We start from the raw sequence: 25466 nt of genomic DNA on the forward strand, positions 1-25466 counted from the left end.
CTGTGTAGCTAGGATTACAGGCATGAGCCACCGGTGCCAGGCTTGGAGTTACATTTTCTAAGAAATCTTGAGTAGAGAGTAGAGAGAAGAACATATTGGGAACTTACGGGAACTCACTGTGAAGATGTTTTTAGGCTTCTGCAGTCTTCTGAATGAGATCTCAGCCCTTTTGATAAGGTATTTTATTTTCATGCAGGCTCATAACCCTTAAATCTTACAACTTATAGGTATGTCATTCTAAGATAAAGAAAAATCACTTGAAAATAGTGAAGGGGTTGATATGTTTCAAGAGTTTAGGGCAAAGTATTGAACCTGCTATTTCTTTGCCCACCTCTTTATTTAAGTAGCACATTGGGACTTTTGAGGCTAACATAGAATGGATCATAACCAGGTTGCTGAGTTGGTGACTTTAGGCACAATTAAGCCTTGTTGGGGCTTTCTTTATTTCTAATAGTGCTGATACAGTGTGGGATGCTATTCAGCCCCAAACAACATTCCATTTAACAACTAGGCATTAGTTCACCCATTATATCAGGGCCATTTGTGAGATAGGCATCACTCTTTTCTTTGGGCTCACTTGGCTTTCCTTACCAGCAAAACAAGTATGGCCACAGTGTGGACCTTAAAAAGGTTGGAGGAAGGGCTATTTGGGCAGTCATGACTAACCTTTCATTTGTCACAAAAATGGAACTTTTCCCCCTAGGCTTTTTCCTTTTTTAAAATAAGAATTTATTTACTTTCTGAGCAGTTAATATGTGTCATTAAGAATAAAAATACTTGAGGCCTCGAGTTCATATTCTAACAGCTCAAACAAACAAGCAAATAAACAACAACAAAACCACTGATCAAAATGAACAAGAGCACTTGTTATGCCTCTTAAACACTGAGATGAAAGTATATAGAAATCTTTCAAAAAAAAAAGATGAACAAGAATGCGAAAAGCAGCAGCATATGCAATTATCGAAACTATTTTTTTTAAAAAAAACCCAGCTCACTGTACATCAAAAGCAGAATAAATTTTGGCTTAGTAATAGAAACTGAAGAAACAACTTCTACACTCAATAATGTGAGTGACTCTTATAAACATAATTTGATAGAAAAAAGACAGATTCCAAAGAGTGGATAATATAAGATCCCATATACTTAAAGTCAAAACTTATCAAAATTAAATTCTAGTGTTAAAAGTCAGGATCATGGTTAATTTGGAGAAGGAGTAATGGGAAGAATTTAAAGGGATCTATAAGGGACTTCCCAGTGGTAGTAATTATCTTTTTCTTAGAAGAATGCTGAATACATAAATATGTTCCCTTTTCATCAAAGCCTATGCTCATATTTTGTGTCATATTCTGAGTATATTTAATACTTCAGTAAAACATTTATTTGGAAATTACATTAGGAATGAGAAACTCCTGTAAACAGGATTTGAGCTCCCAATAGCCAGCAATGCAATTAGGCCTTAAAAGGGTCAGTTTTATTTACTCATTAATAAATCAATTTATTTTAATCAAATTTCTGTTTAAAAATAGATTCAGATTCACAGAAAAGTTACAATGACAGTACAGAGCGTTTCCCATTACTTTTCATTTGTTCCCCTTACTGCTAACAAGACAATGCCCTTTACATTGCACCATTTCAGGGTGCTTGCTATTGACATATCACTGATGGTGTTAACCTTTGTCTGGCCAGAGTTGTATTTATGTGGTTCCCCCTATAAAGTTGCTCTTTTCCTCTCTCCAATACTCTATTCTTAGGAAGCAAGTCACTAAGCAATAGCCAACTGAAAATTGAGGGATATGGATTAAGTTCCAATTCCTTTATCGTATTTCCATTTTTGTATGTAAACTACCTTGCACATCCTATATTGGCTCCATCTATGTGCTTGTATGTATATAATACACATTTTTATTATTTTGCCTTTGTGAGCAATTAGACAGGACATAATGTGTGACTCGACTTTTTTTTTTAATTTTTCCATTTTAACAGAAACCTTGTAATAAGATGAACATGATTTAACCAAGGAAAGGATCACACCCTACCTACTCAAAATATTTAACCTTAACTAACAGAACAGTGGTGGCATCTTCAAAAGATGTAATAAACGGTCTCGGACTTTCGAATGTTAGATAGAAATGCTCCTGCGGGGTGGCTTTGTATGTGAGGCTGCAGTGGTTCGCTACAGTGCTGAATTATGTCTTCAGAGTGCATAAGGCACATGCTCCATAGTTTCTCTGCAGAGGGGTCCCAGGCCATAATCCACCACCTGAGTCACCAACTTTGAAGAAGCCTCAGCAGAGGACTACACTGCAGCTGGCAGGCTGGTGCGCAGAGGAGATGAGGCAGAAGATCTGCAACCACCGCACACTACAGAGTAATGAGGCCATTTACAGAGTACCACTGGCTCAGCTCCTTCTAGAACAGGGCTGCCTTCGGCCTGGGCGTGCCGCCTTCCTGGACTCGCCCTCGCCTGCCCCCATGGCAAAGCCCCGCCCACCTTCCAGCCCCACCCACCGAGAAGCCCCGCCCCTCCCATCCGTCCCGCCCCTTGGCCTCCGCTTCTTCCTTCCGGGTCGCGCCTGTCCGGGCTGGCCGCCGTGGTGCCGCCGCGCCACGGCCCGGCAGCCGCCCTCGCGCCCAGGCCTTTCCCGCGCCGCCGGGTCAGGGCGGGGTGAAGCCCTCGGCGCGCGCCTCTCCCGGACCCCGCAGGGTACGGCTCATTATTTCCTTCTCCCTCCTGAGCGTCTGTCTTCCTCCGTCGCCGCGGGGGCGGGGCCGGGGCGCCGCGGTTTGGGGAGCCTGGGAGCAGGGCCGAGGCCCCCCCACCTTCCCCCTGCGGGCTCTTTAACCTCACCCGCCGTGCTGCGCCGGCGGGGCTTGCGGAGGGGTTGGTGGGGGCCGGGGGGTGCCTGGGCCCGGGCGTCCGCTGGGCCCGAGGTCCGGCTTGCGAAGGCGCAGCGTTGAGGCCCGCGGGGCCCTGGCCGCCGCCGCGCGTGCGCGTGCGCCGCTCGGGGCCGCGGACTTGTTGCCCGGTCCCTGCTACGCGGGGGCCCACGTGACAGCTGGGGCTCGCCGTCCGTCTTTCTTCAGGACTGCCACGGCGTGCTCGGCGGCGGCCTCCTTCCTGGGTTTAGGGGTGGACCCAGGTGTGAGGAGGACCATCGATCCATCCGGGTCAGCCTGTCTGCAGTGGGGGGGCGAGGCGGGGTTGGCAATTCCCAAAGGGACGGTGGTCACCGAGCTCCGGCGTGCAGTCACTCAACCGAACTCTGCGAGTACTCAGGAAGATTAAGGGATAGGAAATCGTGGCTATCTATTGCATTGGACAGTGCACTGTGTGTGACTTCAGGTCCTTGGAGAGCTCTCGGCCCGCAGGTTCAAAGGTCTCTCCGGTTCTGATCTCTTTCCAAACACAGTTCCATTGTCGGCGTGCAGTCCTTGGTTTAAATTCAGGAAAATGGGTACATTTCCCCCCCCCCTTCAAGGTCACTTCATGCTTCTGTGGCCCTATTGGTGGAGTAGAGGGGCACCTCTTCTTTATCGAACGCGAAGTTCTAGGGACAAGGAGCACTGTTGTTGTCCTTCCGGTTGGCAATGTGGGTCGCCTCAGAAGATGCGCGTTCTTAAGTGTTGAATTGACTTCTCCCCACTCCTCTGCGTATACTAAATTAAAAACAAACAAACCACCTGCCCTCCCCAAATTTGACTATTCTAAGCCCTGCACTTTGATGTTCTTCCTTTCAGTCACTGACTTGAAAACCAGAGGGGTCAGCGCCGTGTACAAATGATCATGCCTTTTACTGTATCATGATCTGTCTAGGCCTCATACAATGGTAGTTTAAAATATTATTTCCTTTACAGTAGTAATCCTATTGTGCTCATCCTCTTTAATTTTGGCCTAGTCAACATATGCCAAGCTAACCATGGATCCTTTGAAGACGTGGTTTGTGAATGCCCTCATTTTTTTCTGGTACTATTAATAGTCTTACTCAATTTTGGTGTGAGATATGAGGTAAGGTCTACCTTTTTGTTGTAGTGGTGAGCAACTCCATCATTTGTTAAATTCTGCTTTTCCCTGGTATGAGCCCTATAGATCTGTCTGTTTATCTGTCTGTCTATTGTCTATCTATCAATCCATCTATCCATCTACATACTACTTCCTACCTACCTATATCAGGAGCACTAATTTCTGTAATTTGAGGCTCTTTCTGAACTATTGATCAGTTATATCTGACTTCTTGTAATGATACCACACTGCTTCTGTTACTCTACCTTTATAATATGTTTTAATGTCTACTGATGTTTTACAATGTCAGGCATTTTGTAGAAATCACTAAATACATTTGGAATGAATTTTAGTGAGCACAATTTGAATCACTTTCTCACCTGGTGTCTTGTCCTTCACACCTCTGCTTAGGTTTCATACCTCTTTATGAAGTCAATTGAATTAGTAACCACTGTTAAATAAATAAATCCGCTCTGTTACTTACTCAGAACTACCCATGTAGAGTTGCTTCCCAGCAGCTTAGAGAAGCTACCTGATTTTGTGTTTTTTGTGTGTAGTGTATGTTTCTTCCTCAGCCCCAATACAAGACATTCTGTACTTGTTTCCAGCACTGATGGGAGATAAATGTCTATTGAAGTGATTGGTCAGATGAGAGCCTCTTGCCCATTTGTATTTTACCATTCTAACTGGATATCTCAGATATAAATTTTCAGATATTGTTAATTGACACAGATCTTACTAATTCATGAAGTAAGTGTATACATTCATTGCGTGAAGCAGAAATTGTTAAAGGAACAAGTGAAGGTGTTATGTGCCCATGAATCAGCAACTCAGTTTCACAAAGATCATCACTATGAACTAGGTGTTGGTGGCTTGTACCTGTAGCCCTAGCTACTTGGCCTGGGGGTGGGGGGTTGGGAGGGGACCACTTTTCCAAGCCAGCTTAGGCAGAATAGTGTGACTCCATTTCTACAAAAGGAAGCTGGATGTAGTAGTTCATCCCTGTGATCCCAGCAAAGATAGGAAGCCTATAGTAGGCAAATCATAGCTCAAGAGTGTATATAGGTAGAAAATGAGATTTGATGTCAAAAATAACCCACAAAAAACAGGACTGGAGTCATTGTTCAAGTGATCAAACCCCGTACTGCCATAAAAAAAATATCATGATAACTCTCACCATCCAGATGTCAGTATGTATAAATGTACATTTGTTTCATAAATGATAGTTTACCATATATCATTTTCTGTAGCTTCTATTCACCACAATAATTGCTGAACATCTCTTCACATCAGTGTAAGTATATTACCTTTTTTAAAGTTCTTTTTGGTGTTTTATTATAGGAATAGCCTACAATTTGTTTTCCTTTTTTATTTTTATTTTTTGCCAGTTGTGGGCCTTAAACTTTGGTCCTGGGTGCTGTTCCTCAGTTCTTCAGCTCAAGACTAGCGCTCTACCACTTGAGCTACAGTGTCACTTCCGGTTTTCTGGTGGTTTATTGGAGATAAGAGTCTCACAAACTTCCCTGCCTGGGCTAGCTTTGAACCATGATCCACAGATCTCAGCCTCCTGAGTAGCTAGGATTATAGTTGTGAGCCACCGGTGCCTAGCTTTATTTTCCTCTCTTGATATTTAGGATACTTCAAATTTGTTTCTTTTTATTTCTTTTTTATTGTGAAAATACTGTACAGAGGGGTTACAATTAGATAGGCAAGATAATGAGTACATTTCTTATCAAGCATTGTAGCCTCCTCCTTTGTTTACCCTTCCCATCCCTTCCCAGCCTCCCCCTGCCCCCCCAACTCCCTCCCCAACCAAAGTTGTAAAGTTCGTTTTCAACATGACAACTTGTACTTCTTATTGTTGCAACGGGTCCACCTGTATCCTTATTTAAACGACTTGTTTTTCCCCTTCCCCTCCACAAATTATACCTACATCAAATACAGTGAAAGCAGGGGTTATACTGTCGGGGAGGGACATACAAAGCAACTAAGAAATAATCTTATAAATGCGTTAGAAACAAATGCATGAAAGAAAAAAAACATTTAAATACATATCTTAGGGTTCATTTTCCTAACATCACCTTATCTGACCTTTTCTGCTTGACTCATACTAGCTATTGCAAATAAGGGAAACCATGGGACCTATGTTTCGTTGGTCAAATTTGTTTCTATAACAAATGAAATTGTACAAATGAATTATAGAATCATTTCTGTTTGTTCAATCGTCTCCCTTGTCTTCAATTCTTTCTATGATTTCTCTTATCTATAATAACTTCATTTAAAAAATATTAAATAGATCCCAAAGCTAAACAATTCATAAATTTTAAATAGTGCACCATTCTGTATAGTATATGCATTGTCATACCTTTATGCTCCATGAATCACATATTGCCCAACATATTCATATTGTTTTTGCCATCTACCTGTCACTTAGGAGACACATGGTTATCAGATTAACTGTCATGATTTTATAAGGCTTAAGTGAAGTCACCCTTATTTATAAGTGGATCCAAAGTTCACAAGTAGTGATGGTGGAAAGTCAGATATGCTAAATACAATTAAAGCTGTCAAGTGTTTCCTTTAAGTGAGAGGTCAAAGTTTAGGTATATATGTACAGTAGACCCTTGGTATCCATAGGTATATGGTTCCAAGGAGACCAATGAGGAAAAGTCATGAATGTTCAAAGTTCAATGTTCTAATATTACTCAAATTTACCTATACCATACATCTGGCATCCATAACTTGGAACCACATGGAGTAGGCTACATTATTGTGACAGAAATTACTATTGTATACAGAAATTACTTCTGTATACACTGATACTGCTCACCAAAATCTACATATTATTTCATGCTTTTATGTCCAATACTGAAGATATGTGATTCATTTTTCCCCATAACATGGCCCAACTACTGCTAAAAACATAACTGCCTTTCAAGAAATCTAAAAAATTCAGTTTATCACCTTAAGCCATCATAAAATATGGGTTTGGGAAGCTTGCCATAACTTTTACTTTGGTTTTTTTTTTCGGGGGGGCACATTTACTTTTTGGGAGGCATTTTTACAAAATCAAGGACAAGGAAACATCACATGATAATTTTAACACAACAGATGATATTGTTCATATAACTTTGAACTCTACATCAACTGAGATGCATACTGTGTACATTCAAATTAAAATTTTTTGTTTTAAAATATGTTCAATTTTTTTGACCATGTGTTCAAAACCAGTTAGTCAATGAATAATGTATGCTTATAGACTTCCCTACTAACCCCTATTTCAGTCATCCACAGATTGGGGGTGTTGAAATATATCTCCTGGAGAGGAAGGGTGAACTGCTATGTACTACTGTACTTGCATGTTTGTTTTGTTAGTGTAAATACTTAAATTGCTAGGTCAAAGGCTGTATGTACATTTTACATTCTCAGAAATTCTGCCATAGTTCTCTTTGAGAAAGGTAGTTTCTAGGAGTAAAGGTTTACACAATTTGTAAGAATGCTGCTTTTGCCATATTGCCATAATGGTAAAGAGTTTGAGATTGTATACTCAGAAGATAAAAGAGGTTCATGGATGTTAGCAGATGTGAGAACTCCTAAGTCAGAGACAAAGTATAGCAAGGTTAGTAACCAGAGAATATCATCTTCTGAACCCTGGAGCCCAGTTTCCACAGAGATGGCACAAGGGCAAGATAACAGTAGCACATGAAGTAGGTTGTATTACAAGAGAGGGATTTCGGGGCTGGGAAGGTGGCTCAGTGGTAGAGTGCTTGCCTTGCATGCATGAGGCCCTGCGTTCGATTCCTCAGCACCACATAAGCAAAAAGAAAATAGGCCAGAAGTGGCGCTGTGGCTCAAGTGGTAGAGCGCTAGCCTTGAGCTAAATTTATGAGGGACAGCGCCCCGGCCCAGAGTTCAGGCCCACGACCAGACCCCCCCCCCGAAAAAAAAAAGAGAGGGATTTCAAATTTAGGGAACCTGAGTCTTCAGTACTGAGCTTGCTATGGGTAACTGTCTGACATTGCCCTAGAGAGAGACATTTTCCTGTATAGGAAACAAGCCTGCCTTCTATCCAGAGGGAGACCATCTAGTGAGGTTTTATGATTTTATATATATATATATATATATATATATATACACTATATATATATATATATATATAAGGATATATATAATTGAAAAGATAATCTGAAACAAAGATGGTCAGTGGCTCTGTTTATAAGACATGCAAAAGTTGTAAATCCTTTTCAGTACATGTAATGTGTTGTCTTACAGTTACTGCTGTGAAGATATGGCTATTTTCTACATTTTGTAATTTTATGTATGAATGAAACATGCTATCTTATTAATGTTTTAATATCACATTTGCTTGCATATTGATGGATTCAATACCTATTTTTATTGGCCATTTGTTTTTTTCTTGTTACATGATCATACCCTTTGCTTATTTTCTATTGAAGTGCTCCTCTTTTTCTTATTGATTTGGTACAGCACTACTATTCTGACTATTGAGACTCGGCATAGCTATTGCTAGTGTGCACCAGGATACATTTTTGGAATGCAAATTTTACCTCAAAATTAGTTTAATAATGTTCCATCATTTTAGTTAATTCTTGTTTTAGCTATAAAGGCTAACCACAACAGACCTGTATATAATATTGCATTTGGATTTTTGTTAGGCAACATAAATGAATCCCCTATATTTCATTTAATAGATGTTCTCTATGTTAGTGTACAGAAGTGTATCACAGTATTTGGCTACAGTAAATTCACATCATTACTATGGCTTTAATAGTTGAAGGTACTCTTTTTGTTTGGCATGGTATTTTACTCTTTTAGTTAAATGTAGGCTATGGGTCTGGAAAAGTCTTAAACATATAGTTCTTTCCAAAAACTGGTTCATTCATACCCAACATAAAACAGTGAAGGAAAGGGCAAAATGAAGATAATAAAATAGGAAGGTATCTGTATTTAAGATAGTTTGTATTATTTGCGTAATTAGACATCTGTCCACTTTTGTCACTGGGTGAGATAGCACCTTGGGCAAGAAATGGGTTTCCAAATGCCTCATATCAAGAAATCACCAGTCCCTTCATCTTACAGTTCTGCTGTAGGATGTTGATTCATCTAATTCATTTTTCCTGTTTTTCTTGCTACCAAAATTTGATGGGAAAATATTTCAGAAGTTTATATATTAAAGAAATTTAGAGAAAGGAGAACAGTGTCTATTAAACTAATTTCCAGTTCCTAGTTTTAAATTCTGTGTACTAGTCCTTGTTTTTTGATAAATCCTTTGTACTCTGGTTTTAGAGACACCTCTTGCTTAGTGGCTACCATTTGTTCTTTGGTACAATACTAGTTTTTAAAGAGTTTGCTGTGTTCCAGATTCTCTATCACACTTTTGCATTTTTGAGGGCTGTGTTGCTAACTAGAAGAGAGTACGATTTTCATATGATTTTCAAAATTTTTCCTTTACAGCCAGGTGCTGGTGGCTCACGCCTGTAATCCTAGCTACTCAGGAGGCTGAGATCTGAGGATCGCGGTTCAAAGCCAGCCCGGGCAGGAGAGACCGTGAGACTCCTATCTCCAATAAACCACCAGAAAACCGAAAGTGGCGCTGTAGCTCAAGTGGTAGAGCGCTCGCCTTGAGCTGAAGAGCTGAGGGACAGCGCCCAGGCCCAGAGTTCAAGCCCCATGACCAACAACAACAACACAAAATTTCCTTTACTTTTTTTGTTGTTGATTGTGGGGCTTAAACTCTGGGCCTGGGCGCTGTTCCTCAGCTCTTCAGCTTAAGATGAGTGCTTTACCACTTGAGCCACAACACTACTTCTGGTTTTCTGGTGATTAATTGGAGATAAGTCTCATGGGCTTTCCTGCCCAGAATAGCTTTGAACCATTGTCTTCAGATCTCAGCCTCCTGAATAGCTAGGATTACAGGCGTGAGGCACTGGTGCCCAGCTACTTTTTTTTTTTTTTAATCTTGGTTGGTTCCTTTACTTTCCTCTGCTTCATTTGGCCATATTTTCAAGAAATTGTGAAATTGGATAAGAGTCAGTTCTTCATGTTGACCCATAGAATTCAGTTAGAAACTCCATTTGTGTTTGGGCCTTTGTTAGTCAGCTTCCTGTCATTAACAAAACTCTGGTGATAACCAACTTAAAAAGAAGGACTTACTGTTCAGGGTCCCAGAGGTTTCAATCAGGGTCAGTTGGCCCTGTTGCTTTGGGCCTGTGGTGGCACAGTACATTGTAATGGGAGCATGTGGTAGACTAGGACTGTTCACCTCTTGATAGCCAGGAAGCAAAGAGAGAGGAAGAGAGCCAGAGTCCTGATGTCCCCCTAGAGAACATGACTGTCCCTTCTTCCATGCTCCAACTATTTCCCACTAGGCCTCACTTCTTAAAGGTCCTGCACCTCAAAATAGTGTCATGGGCACACAACCAAGCCTTCAACATTGAGCCTCTGGGAGACATTACCAAAACAATAACAGTCCTTGTGTAAGCATAAATAATAATAATGCTTAACTGGAGAATTTACTTAGAAGAAGAAAAAGATATAATAATGTCTTAAAATATCATGCCCCCCCAAAAATATCATGCCCAGTGTTATATTTTTCTACAGTTACATTTTTCTAATCTGTTAGTTTTAAACATGTAGTACAATTGGAATGTAAATAATTGTAATTAAGATATGGAACCAACCCAGATGCCCCTTAGTAGATGAATGGATCAAGAAAATGTGGTATATATACATAATGGAATTCTATGCCTCCATCAGAAAGAATGACATTGCCCCATTTGTTAGGAAATGGAAAGACCTGGAAAAAATTATATTAAGTGAAGTAAGCCAAGCCCAAAGAAACATAGGTCCCATGGTTTCCCTTATTTGCAATATCTAGTATATGTATGAGTCAAGTAGAAAAGGTCAGATAAGGTGATGTTAGGAAAATGAACCCTAAGATAGTATTTAAAATGTTTTTTTCTTTCATGCATTTGTTTCTAACGCATTTATAAGATTATTTCTTAGTTGCTTTGTATGTCCCTCCCCCACAGTATAACCCCTGCTTTCACTGTATTTGATGTAGGTATAATTTGTGGAGGGGAAGGGAAAAACAAGTCTTTTTAATAAGGATACAGGTGGACCCGTTGCAACAATAAGAAGTACAAGTTGTCATGTTGAAAACGAACTTTACAACTTTGGTGGGGGGGGAGTTGGGGCAGGGGGAGGCTGGGAAGGGACAATGCTTGATAAGAAATGTACTCATTATCTTGCCCATGTAATTGTAACCCCTCTGTACAGTATTTTCACAATAAAAAATAAATTTAAAAAAAGGGATTCTTTTGCTAATACTGGGTCTTTGCTCCCCTGTAGCATATCTAGTACAGAATATTATTAATCTTTTTACTCTCAGTTGCTATAGGCTCACTTCTTTTCATAGTCTCTCATCTTTTAGATTTTGCTTTTTTTCCCCCTCTTTTTGTAATTTTATGGAGGTTGGGTCTCTATATAGCCCATGCTGGCCTAGAACTTGCTGTCCTCCTGCTTCTGCCTCCTCCTAAGTGTGGTTGTTAATTTTTAAAAGAACTTTTTTCATCTGTAGTTTTCCTAGAAAACTGTAATCAACCTATGGTCTTACAAGTTAGGAGTGATATATATATATATATATATATATATATATATATATATATATATATATATATAGTATTTGAGAAAATAGCGTTCTTTTACCTCTCCAATCGTGTCTTTCATGAATCTTTCTTTAATTTCAATCAGAGTTTCTTTGTGGTCATAGTCAGTTTTCTTTTATATATTCAAGGGCTGCTTTTGCACTCACAGAAATCACCACTTTTTTTTAACCTCTTTCAATAGTAAAATTTCAATATAGATACTATTCCATCTTGGATGGCTTCAAAGAAGTTCATACATTTGATTCTTACCCATTGTGTTTCCATTTTTACCATCCATTTTCTTTCTCTTTTTCTTTGTATCAAGATACAGAAGTTTTTTTCCTACATGTACCTTGTCTTCAAGAGTCACTGGTTTCATTTCTATGTTTATTTTAAGTTTATTCTTTTGGCCAGTTTCCACAAAAGAAAGAAGTGTTTATTGAGCGTTTATTAGCATGCTCTGGGCCCTGAGGGTATAGTTATAATTAATTAAGACACATTTCTGAATTTATAAATACCTTGGCCGGTAAGAAATAGTACTGATATCTATCTAACAAAATACAGAGAAATGATGGATAACCTCTGAAACTGATATTGAAGTCCAAGTGAGAGGGTATCGTATAGGAGGGGAGAGGGCATTCCAATCAGCTTTGAGGTAGGTGCCAAGGCATGAAGTCACAGTGCTGTTGAGGACATGGTTGGAGTTCTGAGGGGTCTACAGTAAGAGTTTTGCACACATCGAAGTGAAAGGGAGGGGGCAGAGAGAAGTAAAGGTAGCTAGAACTTTGTACACTGTGTTTCCAAAAGACCGCCTTCTTTGGTACTGTTAATTCCTTGAGAAGAATGAGGAAGAAGTAGATCCAGGAGAGGAGACTGACAGGTACCAGGGAGGCAAGGTGTATGAGACTATGTGTTATGGTGGAAGTATCCTGGGAATAGGCAGGAAAGAGGTGAGAAGTAGAACAGTTTTTAATATAGTTCTACATTTTTCCCATTCCCATATATTTGTGTGTTTTTTCATTTTGTTTTGTTTTGCTTTGCTTTTTTGCCTGTCATGGGGCTTGAACTCAGGGCCTGGGCACTGTCTCTGAGATTCTTTGGCTCAAGACTAGTGCTTTACCACTTGAGCCACAGCACCACTTCAGGCTTTTTTCTGTTAAGTGGTACTGAGGAATTGAACCCAGGGCTTCATGCATGCTAGGCATGCTCTACCACTGAGCATGTGGCTCTACCACTAAGCCCCATTCCCAGCCCCATTCCCATATATTTGGATTTTAAATTTGACCAAAGAACTTAAATGAAAATAGTCTTTTTTTTTTTAGCTAGTATCAGTACAAATAGAAATAGTAAATGTTTAAGATTTTGAGGGGTTTCACTATATTTTGTCACTCTATTTTGTTACTATATTTTGTTTGTTACTATATTTGTTACTATACTTTGCAGTCTACTAGTTTCAGTCTGTGCCTCCTTTTCTTCTCTCACTTCATTGACATGTTTCTGTGGTTATTTTGCAAGTATCTACAGTGCTTTGAATTGTCTGCAATGTGGCTTATTGTTTATCATTTTCACCTTTTTCATGTCTTATACTTGAAAGTTGAGAACCCTCTTTCAAGTTTTAAACTTGTTTTCCAGATCTTCTCTCACACTATGAGCCTTGCCTTTGCTTTGCTCCAGCTCTAAATTGTTCAGTTGCTTCATTTTGCTTATTTCATGCCATCCTTTTCCTTCCTCTTTCTCCCTCCTCTAGTGCATTCTCTGCAGTGCCTGCCATCCTGCTTTTCTCCGCCTCATCGACTCCCCATCTCACTCCAAATCTCAGTAGTAAACATATGTTCTCCCTTGTCTATACCTCTTACTTAATTTTGCTTTTCTACTGTTACTGCTTTCTCTGTAATTGTATTATTTAACTTCGTTATACATTTTATAAAATGAAAGATGTGGTTGAAGCTGTATTATAATAAAAATCATGTCATATAAAGCAGATTGTTTCCCAAGGAATATGAAAGTCTCAAGACACAAGTTAAAATTGCTGTTGTTTGTATTTCTTGATTGTGTGTGCAGAGAAAAGTTCAGTGTGTCAATGGAGAATTTCCCACCTCATAGTCACTGTTGGCAAGTGATTGGTTAAGCCACAAATAGACTATTTTTATCTGTTACTTTAAAATTTAGGTAGTTGTTTGAATGAACTAGGAAAGAAAATGTCTCCCTAACGCTGTATTTAATAATCAACCTTTTTGGAAAACCTAGTGTTCCAGATTAATATTTGTTTGTCCAAATGGGAAAAATTGTTTGCTTTTGAATCCTATTTTCTTCATAAGATCAAATTATTGTATCTTTTGCAGTTGGTGTATTGCCCTTTGGAGGTTTGTATTGCCCTCCAGGAGGTTCATCGCCTCCTTGAATGTTCATACCACCTCTGTGCCTTGGCAATGTTTCTGATAGTCCATGAAGAGTGCTGACTTCTGCATTGGTGGAGGCTACCACACAAGTCCTAAGACTTTTCCTTTCTTAGCTTCATTCATTTCTTAGGGAAAAGTGGAAAGAAGCTGTCCTTTCTTTTGCATGTGTTCCTCTCTATGCCTGAAACACTTTTATGTGTCATCTTAATGTGTTAGAAAGGGCTTTAGAATCAATGGAGGTTGAATAAGTATATTGACTTTGTCATTGTACCAAACATTACTTTGTTTCTTTAAAAACACACTTAAAGCTAAAGAGCTGAGGGACAGTGCTAGGGCCCAGAGTTCAGGCCCCACGACCAGACCCCCCCAAAAAAACAAAAACAACAAAAAAAAAAACACACTTAGAACCAGGTGCTGGTATCTTACACCTGTAATCCTGTCTACACAAGAGGCTGAGATTTTAGGATCATGGTTCAAAGCCAACCTGGGTAATAAAGTCCTTGAGACGCTAATCTCCAATTAAAAGCCCAAAATAGAGCTTTGGCTGAACTGGTAGAGTGCTAGCCTTGAGCAAAAAGCTCAGGGGCAGTCCCTAGGCCTGGAGTTCAAGCCCCAGGACCATCACATGAACATGTGTATTGAGAGCTGGGGGTGTAACTGTTTCACACTTGGAATTCTAACTATATCAGAGGCTGATATCTGAGGGTTGAAATTTGAAGCCAGTCTGGGCAGGAAAATATATTAGACTCTTACCTCAAATTAAGCAGCAAACATCTGAAAGTGGAGCTATGATAAAAGTGATAGAGTACCAGTGTTGAGTGAAGAAGCTAAGGTACAATACATTGTCCTGAGTTGAAGCCCCAGTACTAATTGGCACAAAACTTAATAAATAAATAAAAGATGTTTAATCATTTTAGTTTTAGTTTTCCAAGGATTAAACTATTTTTATTTAGTGTTGGAAAAGCAGCATCCATTTTACTTTGTGTATGAACAGTTTTTATATATGTTTTCTTAATTTTACTTAACTTTAATACATCTTAAAAAATAAGATAGGCCATATGACAGACTTGCTGATCTGTCATGGTGAAAACTTGCTAACAAACAGTTGTAAAGTTTGTGGCTTGTTACTTCACAGCTTGCTGTGATCTTGTTTTTGCCAAGAATGGTTGTGATGCTCACATGAGTGATAATATCTTATTTTGAAGAGGTCTTTTGTTTTATTAAACTGTTTCTGCTTTCTGATAAGTACTTTTTTTTTTCTTTGAAAGTAGAAAGATTTTTTTCCCCTTAGGTCTGAAAGATTGAATTTAGGTCCTGGATGCTATTTCTAAGCTTTTTGCTCAAGGCTAATAATGCTCTACCACTTTAGCCACAGCTCCACTTCTAGCTTTTTGAAAATTTATTAGAAATAGTCTCAGGGACTTTCTTGCTCAGGCTAGTGTCTCACCTTGATCTTCAAATCTCAGCCTTCTGAATAGCTAGGATTACAGGCGTGAGACATTGGCACCCAGCTAGAAGGATCTTAGTTGTTGAGTGAGAAGTGATGTCCAAAAGTCATACAACTCCTCCATCTACCCAATGTCATTATGCAGCATGTTGACAGTTTTGATAAGTACTTTCTTTTCTCCAGAAATTCCAGGTTCTTTTTTTGGGGGGGGTCCGGTCATGGGGCCTGAACTCTGGGCCTGGGTGCTGTCCCTCTTCAGCTCAAGGCCAGTGCTCTACCACTTGAGCCACAGCACCACTTCCGGCTTCTTTCTTTTTGCTTATGTGGTGCTGAGGAATCGAACCCAGGGCCTCAGTCATGCAAGGCAAACGCTCTACCACTGAGCCACCTTCCCAGCCCTAAATTCCAGGTTCTTATGTTTCTTGTTCTTTGGGATATAAATTCCTCCCTTTGGTGCATCTATGGAGTGGCTTCATTGTAGTTCATTTTTGTAGTAGTATGTGTAATGAATCTTTAGTAAGGGTTTGATCTATTAAACATTCTTGCAAAGAGGTTTCACTTTGTTCCTACTACATCCTAACAATGTATCAACTAAGTATTCAGTTCCTTTTTCAATTTTTGGACTTCAGAATAGGGTGATTCTAAACCACAAATGTAGTGTGAATTTTGGCCTCAGAGAATCTAGATATTCTCTGGTGATTTTCCTTGGATTGTTTTAGTTAATATCATACCTATTCAGGCTTCCTGGGAATGAGCTAAGTTTTCACAGTTTAGGTTTTGTGGATAGGGTGATCTTTGCTGAATTTTAGCTTTGTGAAGGTCCTTCCAATATACCCTGTGTCTTGAGATAATACCCTGTATAGATTTACTTGAAACCATTATAACTATTACTAATTCGATGACTCAGGTTAGCTTCTGCTCCTGTCTCCTGCTCTTGACTTTCCTCTTCTTATAACTGTGTGTTCTTGTTTCAATCTCACCCTTTTACTTACAGTTTCATTCATATATGTTGTTAGCATATTAGTGTGTTGGGACTTAGGTGGCATTGAAAGGAAGAAGGATGTAGATTGTAAAAGTAAGATGCATACATTTTTTTTTGCTTTCTCACTGATATTCTATCAAGCCAACTAATTTGCACCTACACTATACAGAGTGCTTGAAGAAAGCAGGGTGCCAGTGGCTCACGCCTGTAATCCTAGCTACTCAGGAGGCTGAGATCTGAGGTTCATGGTTCAAAGCCAGTTCGGGCAAGGAAAATCCATGAGACTCTTATCTCCAATAAACCACTAGAAAACTGGAAGTGGCACTGTAGCTCAAGCGGTAGAGTGCTCACCTTGAACTGAAGAGCTGAGGGATAGTGCCCAAGCCCAGAATTCAAGCCCTACAACCGACCGACAAACAAACAAAACAAAACAGAGTGCTTGAAGAAATGAAGATGTTTCACTGGACTCTCCTTAATCCTAACATAGAATTTGGTAGAACTAGGTCTGATACAAATGCAGTGTCATTTGGTGCAGTGTCATTATTAATATAGAATGAAATGGTTCAGAAAGAAATAATAGAGCAGGGCTGGGGAGGTGGCTCAGTGGTAGAGCGCTTGCCTTGCATGTATGAGGCCCTGGGTTTGATTCCCCAGTACCACGTAAGCAAAAAGAAAAAAGCTGGAAGTGGCATTGTGGCTCAAGTGGTAGAGCTCTAGCCTCGAGCTAAAAGAGCTGAGGGACAGCGCCCAGGCCCAGAGTTCAGACCCCACGACTGGACCCAAAAAAAAAAAAAAAAAGAAAGAATAGAGCAATAGAAACTTAAATTAAAAATGTGAAGGGTTGTTGGAACTTCACTGGGTTTTCTGGGTTGGGAGAGGCTTAAAATACCAAATCAAGGAATTTAGATTATATTTTGTATGTCAGAAAAAACTATTGTAGGTTTTTGAGTGGTAGAGACATTGATGGGGGTAACAAGTTTTGTGCAAAAGTTTTGGAGTTGAACCCTGCTTTGCTAAATAATTTTCTTTTTTTTATTTAGGAAAAGTTAATCCCAAAACTTTACAGATACCAAAATAAGTATGCTTAATTTCCTTATTTATGTTGACAGGAGTTTGCCTACTTAGGGCAGGGCCCAGGCCTGTGCTGTAAATGAATGGAACAGGCTAGACAGAAGTGCAGCCTGTGGGGAAGCTGGGTCTTCTTGATTATCACAGGTTACAAAATAGATCAACTGGGCAAAAACTCAACAGAGAAACTGCAGATCTAAGCCAGAATTTTTTTTTTTCTGAGTCCGGACGTGGGGCCTGAACTCTGGGCCTGGGCGCTGTCACTCAGCTCTTCAGCTCAAGGCTAGCACTCTACCACTTGAGCCACAGCGCCACTTCCGGCTTTTTTCTTTTTGCTTATGTGGTGCTGAGGAATTGAACCCGCCACAGCGCCACTTCCGGCTTTTTTCTTTTTGCTTATGTGGTACTGAGGAATCGAACCCAGGGCCTCATGCATGCAAGACCACTGAGCCACCTTCCCAGCCCCTAAACCAGAATTTTAAAAGCACTGTTGGCCCCAGAAAATTTTGTCTATAGATAGACATACTTTGAAACAAGACTATATAGGTCTAAAACCTCTTTAGAGACAGGATTTATTTTTGTATTGTATTCTAACACAAAAATGTTTAAATACAAATGTAAGGGGAAAATATAGCTTGTTTGATTTAAAAATTATGTATCTTATAAGTGGTAGTTTGCTAAAATATTTGGAAGCATGCTTGGCTTTCTGATTTAGAAACTAAAACGGTGTTTTCTAAAACTTTTGTCTTATAGCTAAAAGAATGCCACATTTCAGCATTTATACCTAAAAGCAGCATGCAAATTTCAGGCCACATGGATGAGTGCCAACTTCTGTATTTCCCCTGTGTATCCTGTGACCACTCTATCTGGGGTGAGTGATTTCCAAGAGTTGCTGGCAACCAACCAGATGCCAGCCAACCGAGAACTGCCCTAACAAATAATGCTAAGAGTTATAAATTAAATACTGTCTGGTGATCTGTGATGTGTAAGGCAGTTAATTTAGTTGGTCTGAATTAACTGTCAGCTCACAAAACTCTTTTCCCATAATGTAGAATCTGTACTTAGCATGTTAGGAAGAGAAGAATAATTAAGAACTGGGAATCATTTGTTAAAATAGGAAGTTATGACAATGCATAAGATTTTGTTTGGATTCACAGCAGTAATTTGGTGACCTGCCACATAGTTTAAATAATTGTAATTTTCAAAGTTCAAGGACTTGATGGTTCTTGAATAGTTGTTATAAATTTGTATAATATGGGGCTTTGGGGTTCATACATCTTTCATTGCCTTAGAATATCACTTTTGTTTTCCTTTTGGCATAAAATTAGATAGATATTTAATATTTAGTGTATTAAACATCTATTAGATAAATTGTTCCATAGAATCACCTTTATAGTTTAACATTTTTTTTCAAAGTTTCACTCTGGGAAATTATACTGGGGATAAAGCTGCTTTGTTAGATTATCATGCATTTTTCTGCTTATTTAAATCATTTTACTTCACCACACCATTCATTTTTTTAGAACATCCTTCAGAGTTCATGCGTCTTACTGAGGACACCTGACCTTTTGAAGCTTCATAATTCACGACTAGATGTCACCAGTCTTTCCCATGTTAACAGTTCTGACTATGTTTTATTATATGTGCCTTCGGCGCCGAGCCATGACAGCTACAAGAGGAGAAATGATGAACAGCCATAGAACTATAGTATCAAACAGCCGGACTTCCCCTCTTAATGCAGAGGTGGTCCAATATGCCAAAGAAGTAGTGGATTTCAGTTCCCATTACGGAAGTGAGAATAGTATGTCCTACACCATGTGGAACTTGGCAGGTGTACCGAATGTATTTCCAAGTTCTGGTGACTTTACTCAGACAGCTGTGTTTCGAACATATGGAACATGGTGGGATCAGTGTCCAAGTGCTTCCTTGCCATTCAAGAGGACACCACCCAATTTTCAGAGCCAGGACTATGTGGAACTTACCTTTGAACAACAGGTGTATCCTACAGCTGTTCATGTTCTAGAGACATATCATCCTGGAGCAGTCATCAGAATTCTGGCTTGTTCAGCAAATCCCTACTCTCCAAGTCCCCCAGCTGAAGTAAGGTAAGAGTCCTTTATCAGTAACCTAGGTTATATGGCTTAAAATGTTTTAGTGATTTTAATTTTTGTTGGAAGCATTTTCTTAAGTTATTAATCAACTTTGATTTTGAAACTTTTCCTTAATTTTCCCAAAGGGAAAAGATAATAATGCATGCTTTCTACCCTTAACATCTCACATTATAGTATTCTCAGATTGTTACTTGCTTGTCATAGAATTTACCATAAGTCAAAGCACAATTTGAGTTAACAGGGCCATGGGCCAGTCTGAAATGTTAGTAAAGAATATGACTTGTAAAATAGTTTGAAATAGGAATCATGTTATTTCTTTTATATACTTCAAACAACTCAAACTTAGACTGTAGAATGATACTTTAAAGGAGGTTATAGAAAGCTTAGTTTTAGTGCTAAGTGGATGATTCTGTAATAAGCATATGTATTAAAAAATAAGTATTCCTTTAAGTAATTTATGCATTCTTCCTATAAGTTTGTTCATTAATTTGCATAACAGCCTCCCCCTCTGTCTCTTGTTTTTGTAGTTCCATATTACAATTTTAAAAAATAACAGTATTTGATTAGTTGATATCACATAGGCCAATAACCTAAGTATATAATGCAGCATCATACATACCTTGTTCTTTGTCTGCCTAGGACCTAAACTTTCCCTCAAGAAATTGCTTTTATCAGCTTTACTTTGTTTTTTTTTACAGTTCCTTGATACAAATGTGTCTATTTTTTGTTTTATTCACAAGATAAACATATTATTCACATTGTTTTGTGCCTTGTTTGCTTCTGTTAGTAGTATATATTGCATCCAGTCCTATAAATATAAAAAGAGCTTTCTCATTCTTTCCTATAGCTACAAGTAATATATAGCATGGGAAGACCCCCATTTATTAACTAGTCCCCAATCGATTGGCACTTAGCAGTTTCCAGCCTTTTGCTATTATAAACATTAATGCAGTAATCACCTTAGCATAGGTCACTTCACCAGTTCTCGAAGCTTATCTGTGAGATGAGCTTCCTAGGAGGAAGCTTGGCCAATGTATGCACATTTGTAATTTTGATAGATAGTGCCAGATTTCTCTTCCAAGTTTCTGTACCAGCTTATGTTCTCATTGATAATGTAAGGATGTATGCGTTTTGCTAAAGCCTCACCCACGGTGTATGTTAATTGTTATTTTTGCAAATTATTTTGTGAAAATTGTTACATTAACTTTGTTAAATTATTATCTCTTTAGTTACTAATATTTTCTTTTCCTTGAACTATCTAACCATGATATTTGCCCATTTTTCTATTGTTAATTGTCTCTGTTTTTAGATCTTTTATCATCCTAATTTACTTATTTGTTAAATATTGTAGTGTTCACTACGTTCTGGGCATTGTAGATATTGAGGACACATTGATGAATAATGTATAAAAGAAATAATTCTGTCTTTATGAGTTTATCTAGCCATGGGCACTAACAGATGCCCATGAACTATGGGACCCCAGCTGCCAATGTAGAAGGACTCAGTTAGAGAATGACCACCACTCCTAGGGCACACTGCTTCTTGGGTGTTTCTGTCCTCAGTCCTGAATGAACATCTGTTTAGCTTATCAGGACAAAAACACAAAGTACAGCTCCACTCAGCTTTGAGACTGTTTACTTCTTCCTTTCTGAACAACTTTGATAATTTATTGTGCATAGTGTTATACATGAGTTATTTTAAAAAGCACACCAAAAACCAGTATCCTTCAGTATACAGATTTTCCCTCCAGAGGAAAATTGGACAGTATCTTCTCTTATATGAAAATTGTTTTAAAAGCACACTACATTTTTGATTATTTTCTAAAAGAACACACACTTTTTTCTCCGAACTGAACAGATTTGAGGATGATAGCTGTGAAACATGTAATGTTTTTAGTCCATTCTTAAACTTAATGACCACCTAACTGATTTTGCATATAAATCATGTTTATTGGTTTGTCAAAGCTATTAACATATGATTGTGATTAATCTTAAAATATAATTTACAGATGTGTCTCTAATTTGCTTTGATGATTTTTAGCTTTATTTCCTAGAAGCAATTAAATTTTAAGAGAAAAGCAGTGTAGGGAAAGGTATATATAAATTTCTGATTATGAATTGTATGATTTGGTATTGTGAACAATACCGTGTGTGTGTGTGTGTGTGTCTGTGTGTGTGTGTGTGTGTGTGTGTGTGTATTCTGCCTAGATTCAGTAATGGTTAACATTCTGGTGAAGTTATTTAGACAATGAGAAACATTCATTGAAATCCTTTCTGACAATTCAGTGTCGGCAACAAAACAGAGTAAGACAGAGATGGCTCTTGTTTTCTACACTCATAAGCTAGCCTGGAAAAGAACTGTCAGATTGTAGTGAACATGTGCTGGCTGAGGGCAGAACTTGATCTGTGGGGCACAGGGGAGAAATAATTATTCACTGAAAATGAAGGAGGCTCTAGTGTTGGTAAGAAAGGTGGAAAAGGTGAGAGCATCATGTTCAAAGAAGTGAGAAAAATCCAAGAGCATAAAGAGTAAGCTATGAGGACTGCAAACGTGAGAGGATCTTATTAAGGTCTAAACTAGTGGTTTTTGTGAAAATACTACACAGAGGGGTTACAATTACATGAGCAAGGTAATGAGGACATTTCTTATCAAGCATTGTTGCCTCCTCCTTTGTTTTTCCCCTACCATTCCTTCCCTCCCACCTCCTCAACTACATTCCCCACCCCCCCGCCCCGCCTAAATTGTAAAGTTTGTTTTTTAGCATAGTGTCTTGTACATCTCATTGTTGAATGGGTCAACTTGTATCCCTATTTAAACATTTTGTTTTTTCCCTTCCTCTCCCCAATTTATACCAATATCAAATACAGTGAAAACAGGGGTTATACTGTGGGGGAGGAACATACAAAGCAACAAAAAATTCACATGGTACCTTATAAATACCTTAGAAACAATAGCAAGAAAGAAAAAAAACCACTTATGTCCCTATCTTGGGGTTCATAAAGACACCTTGCATCTAAACTTTTCAGAAGCAGAACTTGAAATTACCATTCCTGTACAGCTATTTATTAAAGTAATGCTTGAGGAGAATAATGTTATTACTTTGTTGGTAAAGCATAGTAGTAGAGAAAAAGAAGTGAGGCAGAGATGCAATTTCATTTGACATTTTATTCTCCTATACCAGTCTGTCTGCTCATCAGCTTTAGGCTACTATGGGCTTGAGGGGTAATAAGGGGAACTAAAAATCTTTAGACACATATCACTTTCTAGATGGAGAAGCTCTAGGAGCCCAAGGTAGTTCTGTGAACCATGTTGCAGCTGCCAGCCTCAAGGAGTGAAGCAGGCCCTTCTAGAGAGTGGGCACAGGAACTGACAAGGGGATACAAGTGAGCAGGGAGCTGAGCCAGCCATTATAATCTAAAAAATACAGTATTGTTTACAAAATATAAACAAAAACTTAGTAAACTTGCTGTTTACTTTGCTAAATAAGCAGACATTAAAAAGACAAATGAGGGCTGAGAAGGTGGCTCAGTGGTAGAGCGCTTGCCTTGCATGCTCGAGGTCCTGGGTTCAATTCCTCAGCACCACATAAGCAAAAAAAGAAAAAAGCTGGAAGTGGCGCTCTGGCTCAAGTGGAAGAGCGCTAGCCTTGAGCTGAAGAACTGAGGGACAGCACCCAGGCCCAGAGTTCAAGCCCCACGACCGGACCCCCAAAAAAAAAAGACAAATAGTAACATCTCTTATTATCACTATCATTTCACAAAAGAAACCTCAATCTATATCAAGAAATTAGAATGGTCAGAGTCTTGAAAAAACTGTTGGATTTTTTATAATAATGAGTGTGCACATGTGTGAGTGTGTGTGCTAGTACACATTCCATTTTCACATTTAAGTATGAAAAATTCCACCGGGTTTACTGTGTAGGAACCAGTGGGCTATACTGCCTGTCATTTTAGTTGAGCCTACAGTTTTCTGCATGTTTTAGGAGTTATCAAACAAGTGTGCTCAAGAATTTGTTTGCAGGAAAAGTATTTCTTAGAGTCCCAAACATTCAAAATTTAAACATCATTGTTTTTTTTTTTATCAGATTGTTGAGCCATTGAAGTACAAATTACCAGTACTATTCTTCCAAGAGTGTATCTATACTGCTTTCTTGGTCTAATGACCATTAGGGTAATTGTATGTTGAGTGGCTTCCACTGTTTCAATTTGTTTCTTGCGTTTCACATTATTTTTTTATTTCAGTTTCTAAATTCCTTACTGTAGTAATCAATTTTTATTTAGATCTCAGAAGGTCATTTTGTCAAGGAAATGAGCCAGTAGTTTTCTTGGGTAAAAACCTCATTATTAATAATAAGTATATAAAAATTATAAAGCAGAAAAAAATAAGACTTCCAAGAGCACTTACCTGGCAAGCGCAAGGCCTTGAGTTCAATACCTAGTACTGCCCCACTTCAAGATACCATGAAAGTTTTAAGTTTGTGTGAAACCAATAACAGGAATGAAAAAGCTGGAGTAGGAGATCTTTGTGAGGCATACATGATCAGTTTTGTTTCTAAAGTTGGTTAAGGATATGCTGCACATAAGAGAGCTTTATCCTGTGCACTTAGGATTTACTTTGGCTTTCTCACTTAGGGTTTACTTATTCTGTCAAACTGAATGCTATTCTTCAGGTACCTCTGCCTCTAGTCTTGAAATTGATGAATGTAAAATGTACAAAAAATGAGATTGTATTTTGGGGGGAAATTGTAAAGTAACTTAAATAATAGTGTCTATTATACTTTGCTTTTTAAATATTTTCATATCTTAGAAATGATTCTTGTGTTTAATCTGTTCACCTTATTGGTGCCTTTGTTTTATAGTGTAATGTATTAGGCATAGGCCATCACTCTAAGGTACAAGTAGATCTCATTTTAAACTATATTATAGGGTAGTTTCTCTTTTTGGCAGATGGGAGACCCTTTGGTCAGAGAGACCTACGAAGGTGAATGCTTCCCAGGCTCGCCAGTTTAAACCTTGTATTAAGCAGATAAATTTTCCCACAAATCTTATACGGCTGGAAATAAATAGCTCTCTTCTGGATTATTACACTGAATTAGATGCAGTTGTGCTACATGGTATGAAGGACAAGCCACTGCTTTCTCTCAAGACTTCACTTATTGACATGAATGATCTAGATGATGATGACTATGAAGACAAGGATGGTTGTGGAATGGACAGTCTAAACAAAAAGTTTAACAGTGCTGCCCTAAGGGAAGGGCCGAATAACGGATATTTTGATAAACTACCATATGAGGTAAGCCAGACAGTCAGATATAATGCAACAGATTTTTAAATTTTAGTTATTTTATTTTTGTTTGATATCAGGAATAGCAGTATTGGTAAGGTGTGTGCAATCTGATGTCTTGCATATTTTGGTGCTCAGAAAAAATAGACAAAATTATGTTAATTAAGTTCACCACTTTGTATTCCACTGATGTTAATTATTTGGGGTAAACTATGAAGTATACACTATTTTATTAATAATAACCAAGTATGCAAATAGATAACAAAACCTACTTCAGTTGAATTCATAATTATACAATGTAAGTATAGGCAGTATTTATATTCTTTATGTTCAAGAGTATGTGCTACTAAAAATGGAGAAATAATATTATAAAATGAGTGCTCATATTACTTAATAGTTTGTAGTTTTGTCATTTGTTCTTATAACTTTTTTATTTAAGTGTTTGTACAAAAGGATTGCTATTTAACAAAACAATATATGAATACAATGCATCTTTTTTTTTTTTTTTT

General features: G+C 38.4%; 1 protein-coding gene across 2 annotated transcripts in view; it reads left to right on the plus strand.

Annotated features, from left to right (window-relative positions):
• Positions 1 to 2596: 2596 nt before the first annotated feature.
• Positions 2597 to 25466, plus strand: part of Fbxl4 (F-box and leucine-rich repeat protein 4) — a 76299-nt gene continuing 53429 nt past the window's right edge. For both annotated transcript variants that reach the window (XM_013022436.1, XM_013022437.1), the window contains exons 1-4: positions 2597 to 2704; positions 18317 to 18434; positions 19087 to 19668; positions 24621 to 24966. In XM_013022436.1, the coding sequence (XP_012877890.1) occupies positions 19157 to 19668; positions 24621 to 24966 (858 nt within the window). In that variant the 5' untranslated portion in view covers positions 2597 to 2704; positions 18317 to 18434; positions 19087 to 19156. The remainder of the gene's footprint in view (positions 2705 to 18316; positions 18435 to 19086; positions 19669 to 24620; positions 24967 to 25466) is intronic.

The sequence above is a fragment of the Dipodomys ordii genome, unplaced genomic scaffold (assembly GCF_000151885.1).
Source record: "Dipodomys ordii isolate 6190 unplaced genomic scaffold, Dord_2.0 Scaffold62, whole genome shotgun sequence".
Classification (NCBI taxonomy): domain Eukaryota; kingdom Metazoa; phylum Chordata; class Mammalia; order Rodentia; family Heteromyidae; genus Dipodomys; species Dipodomys ordii.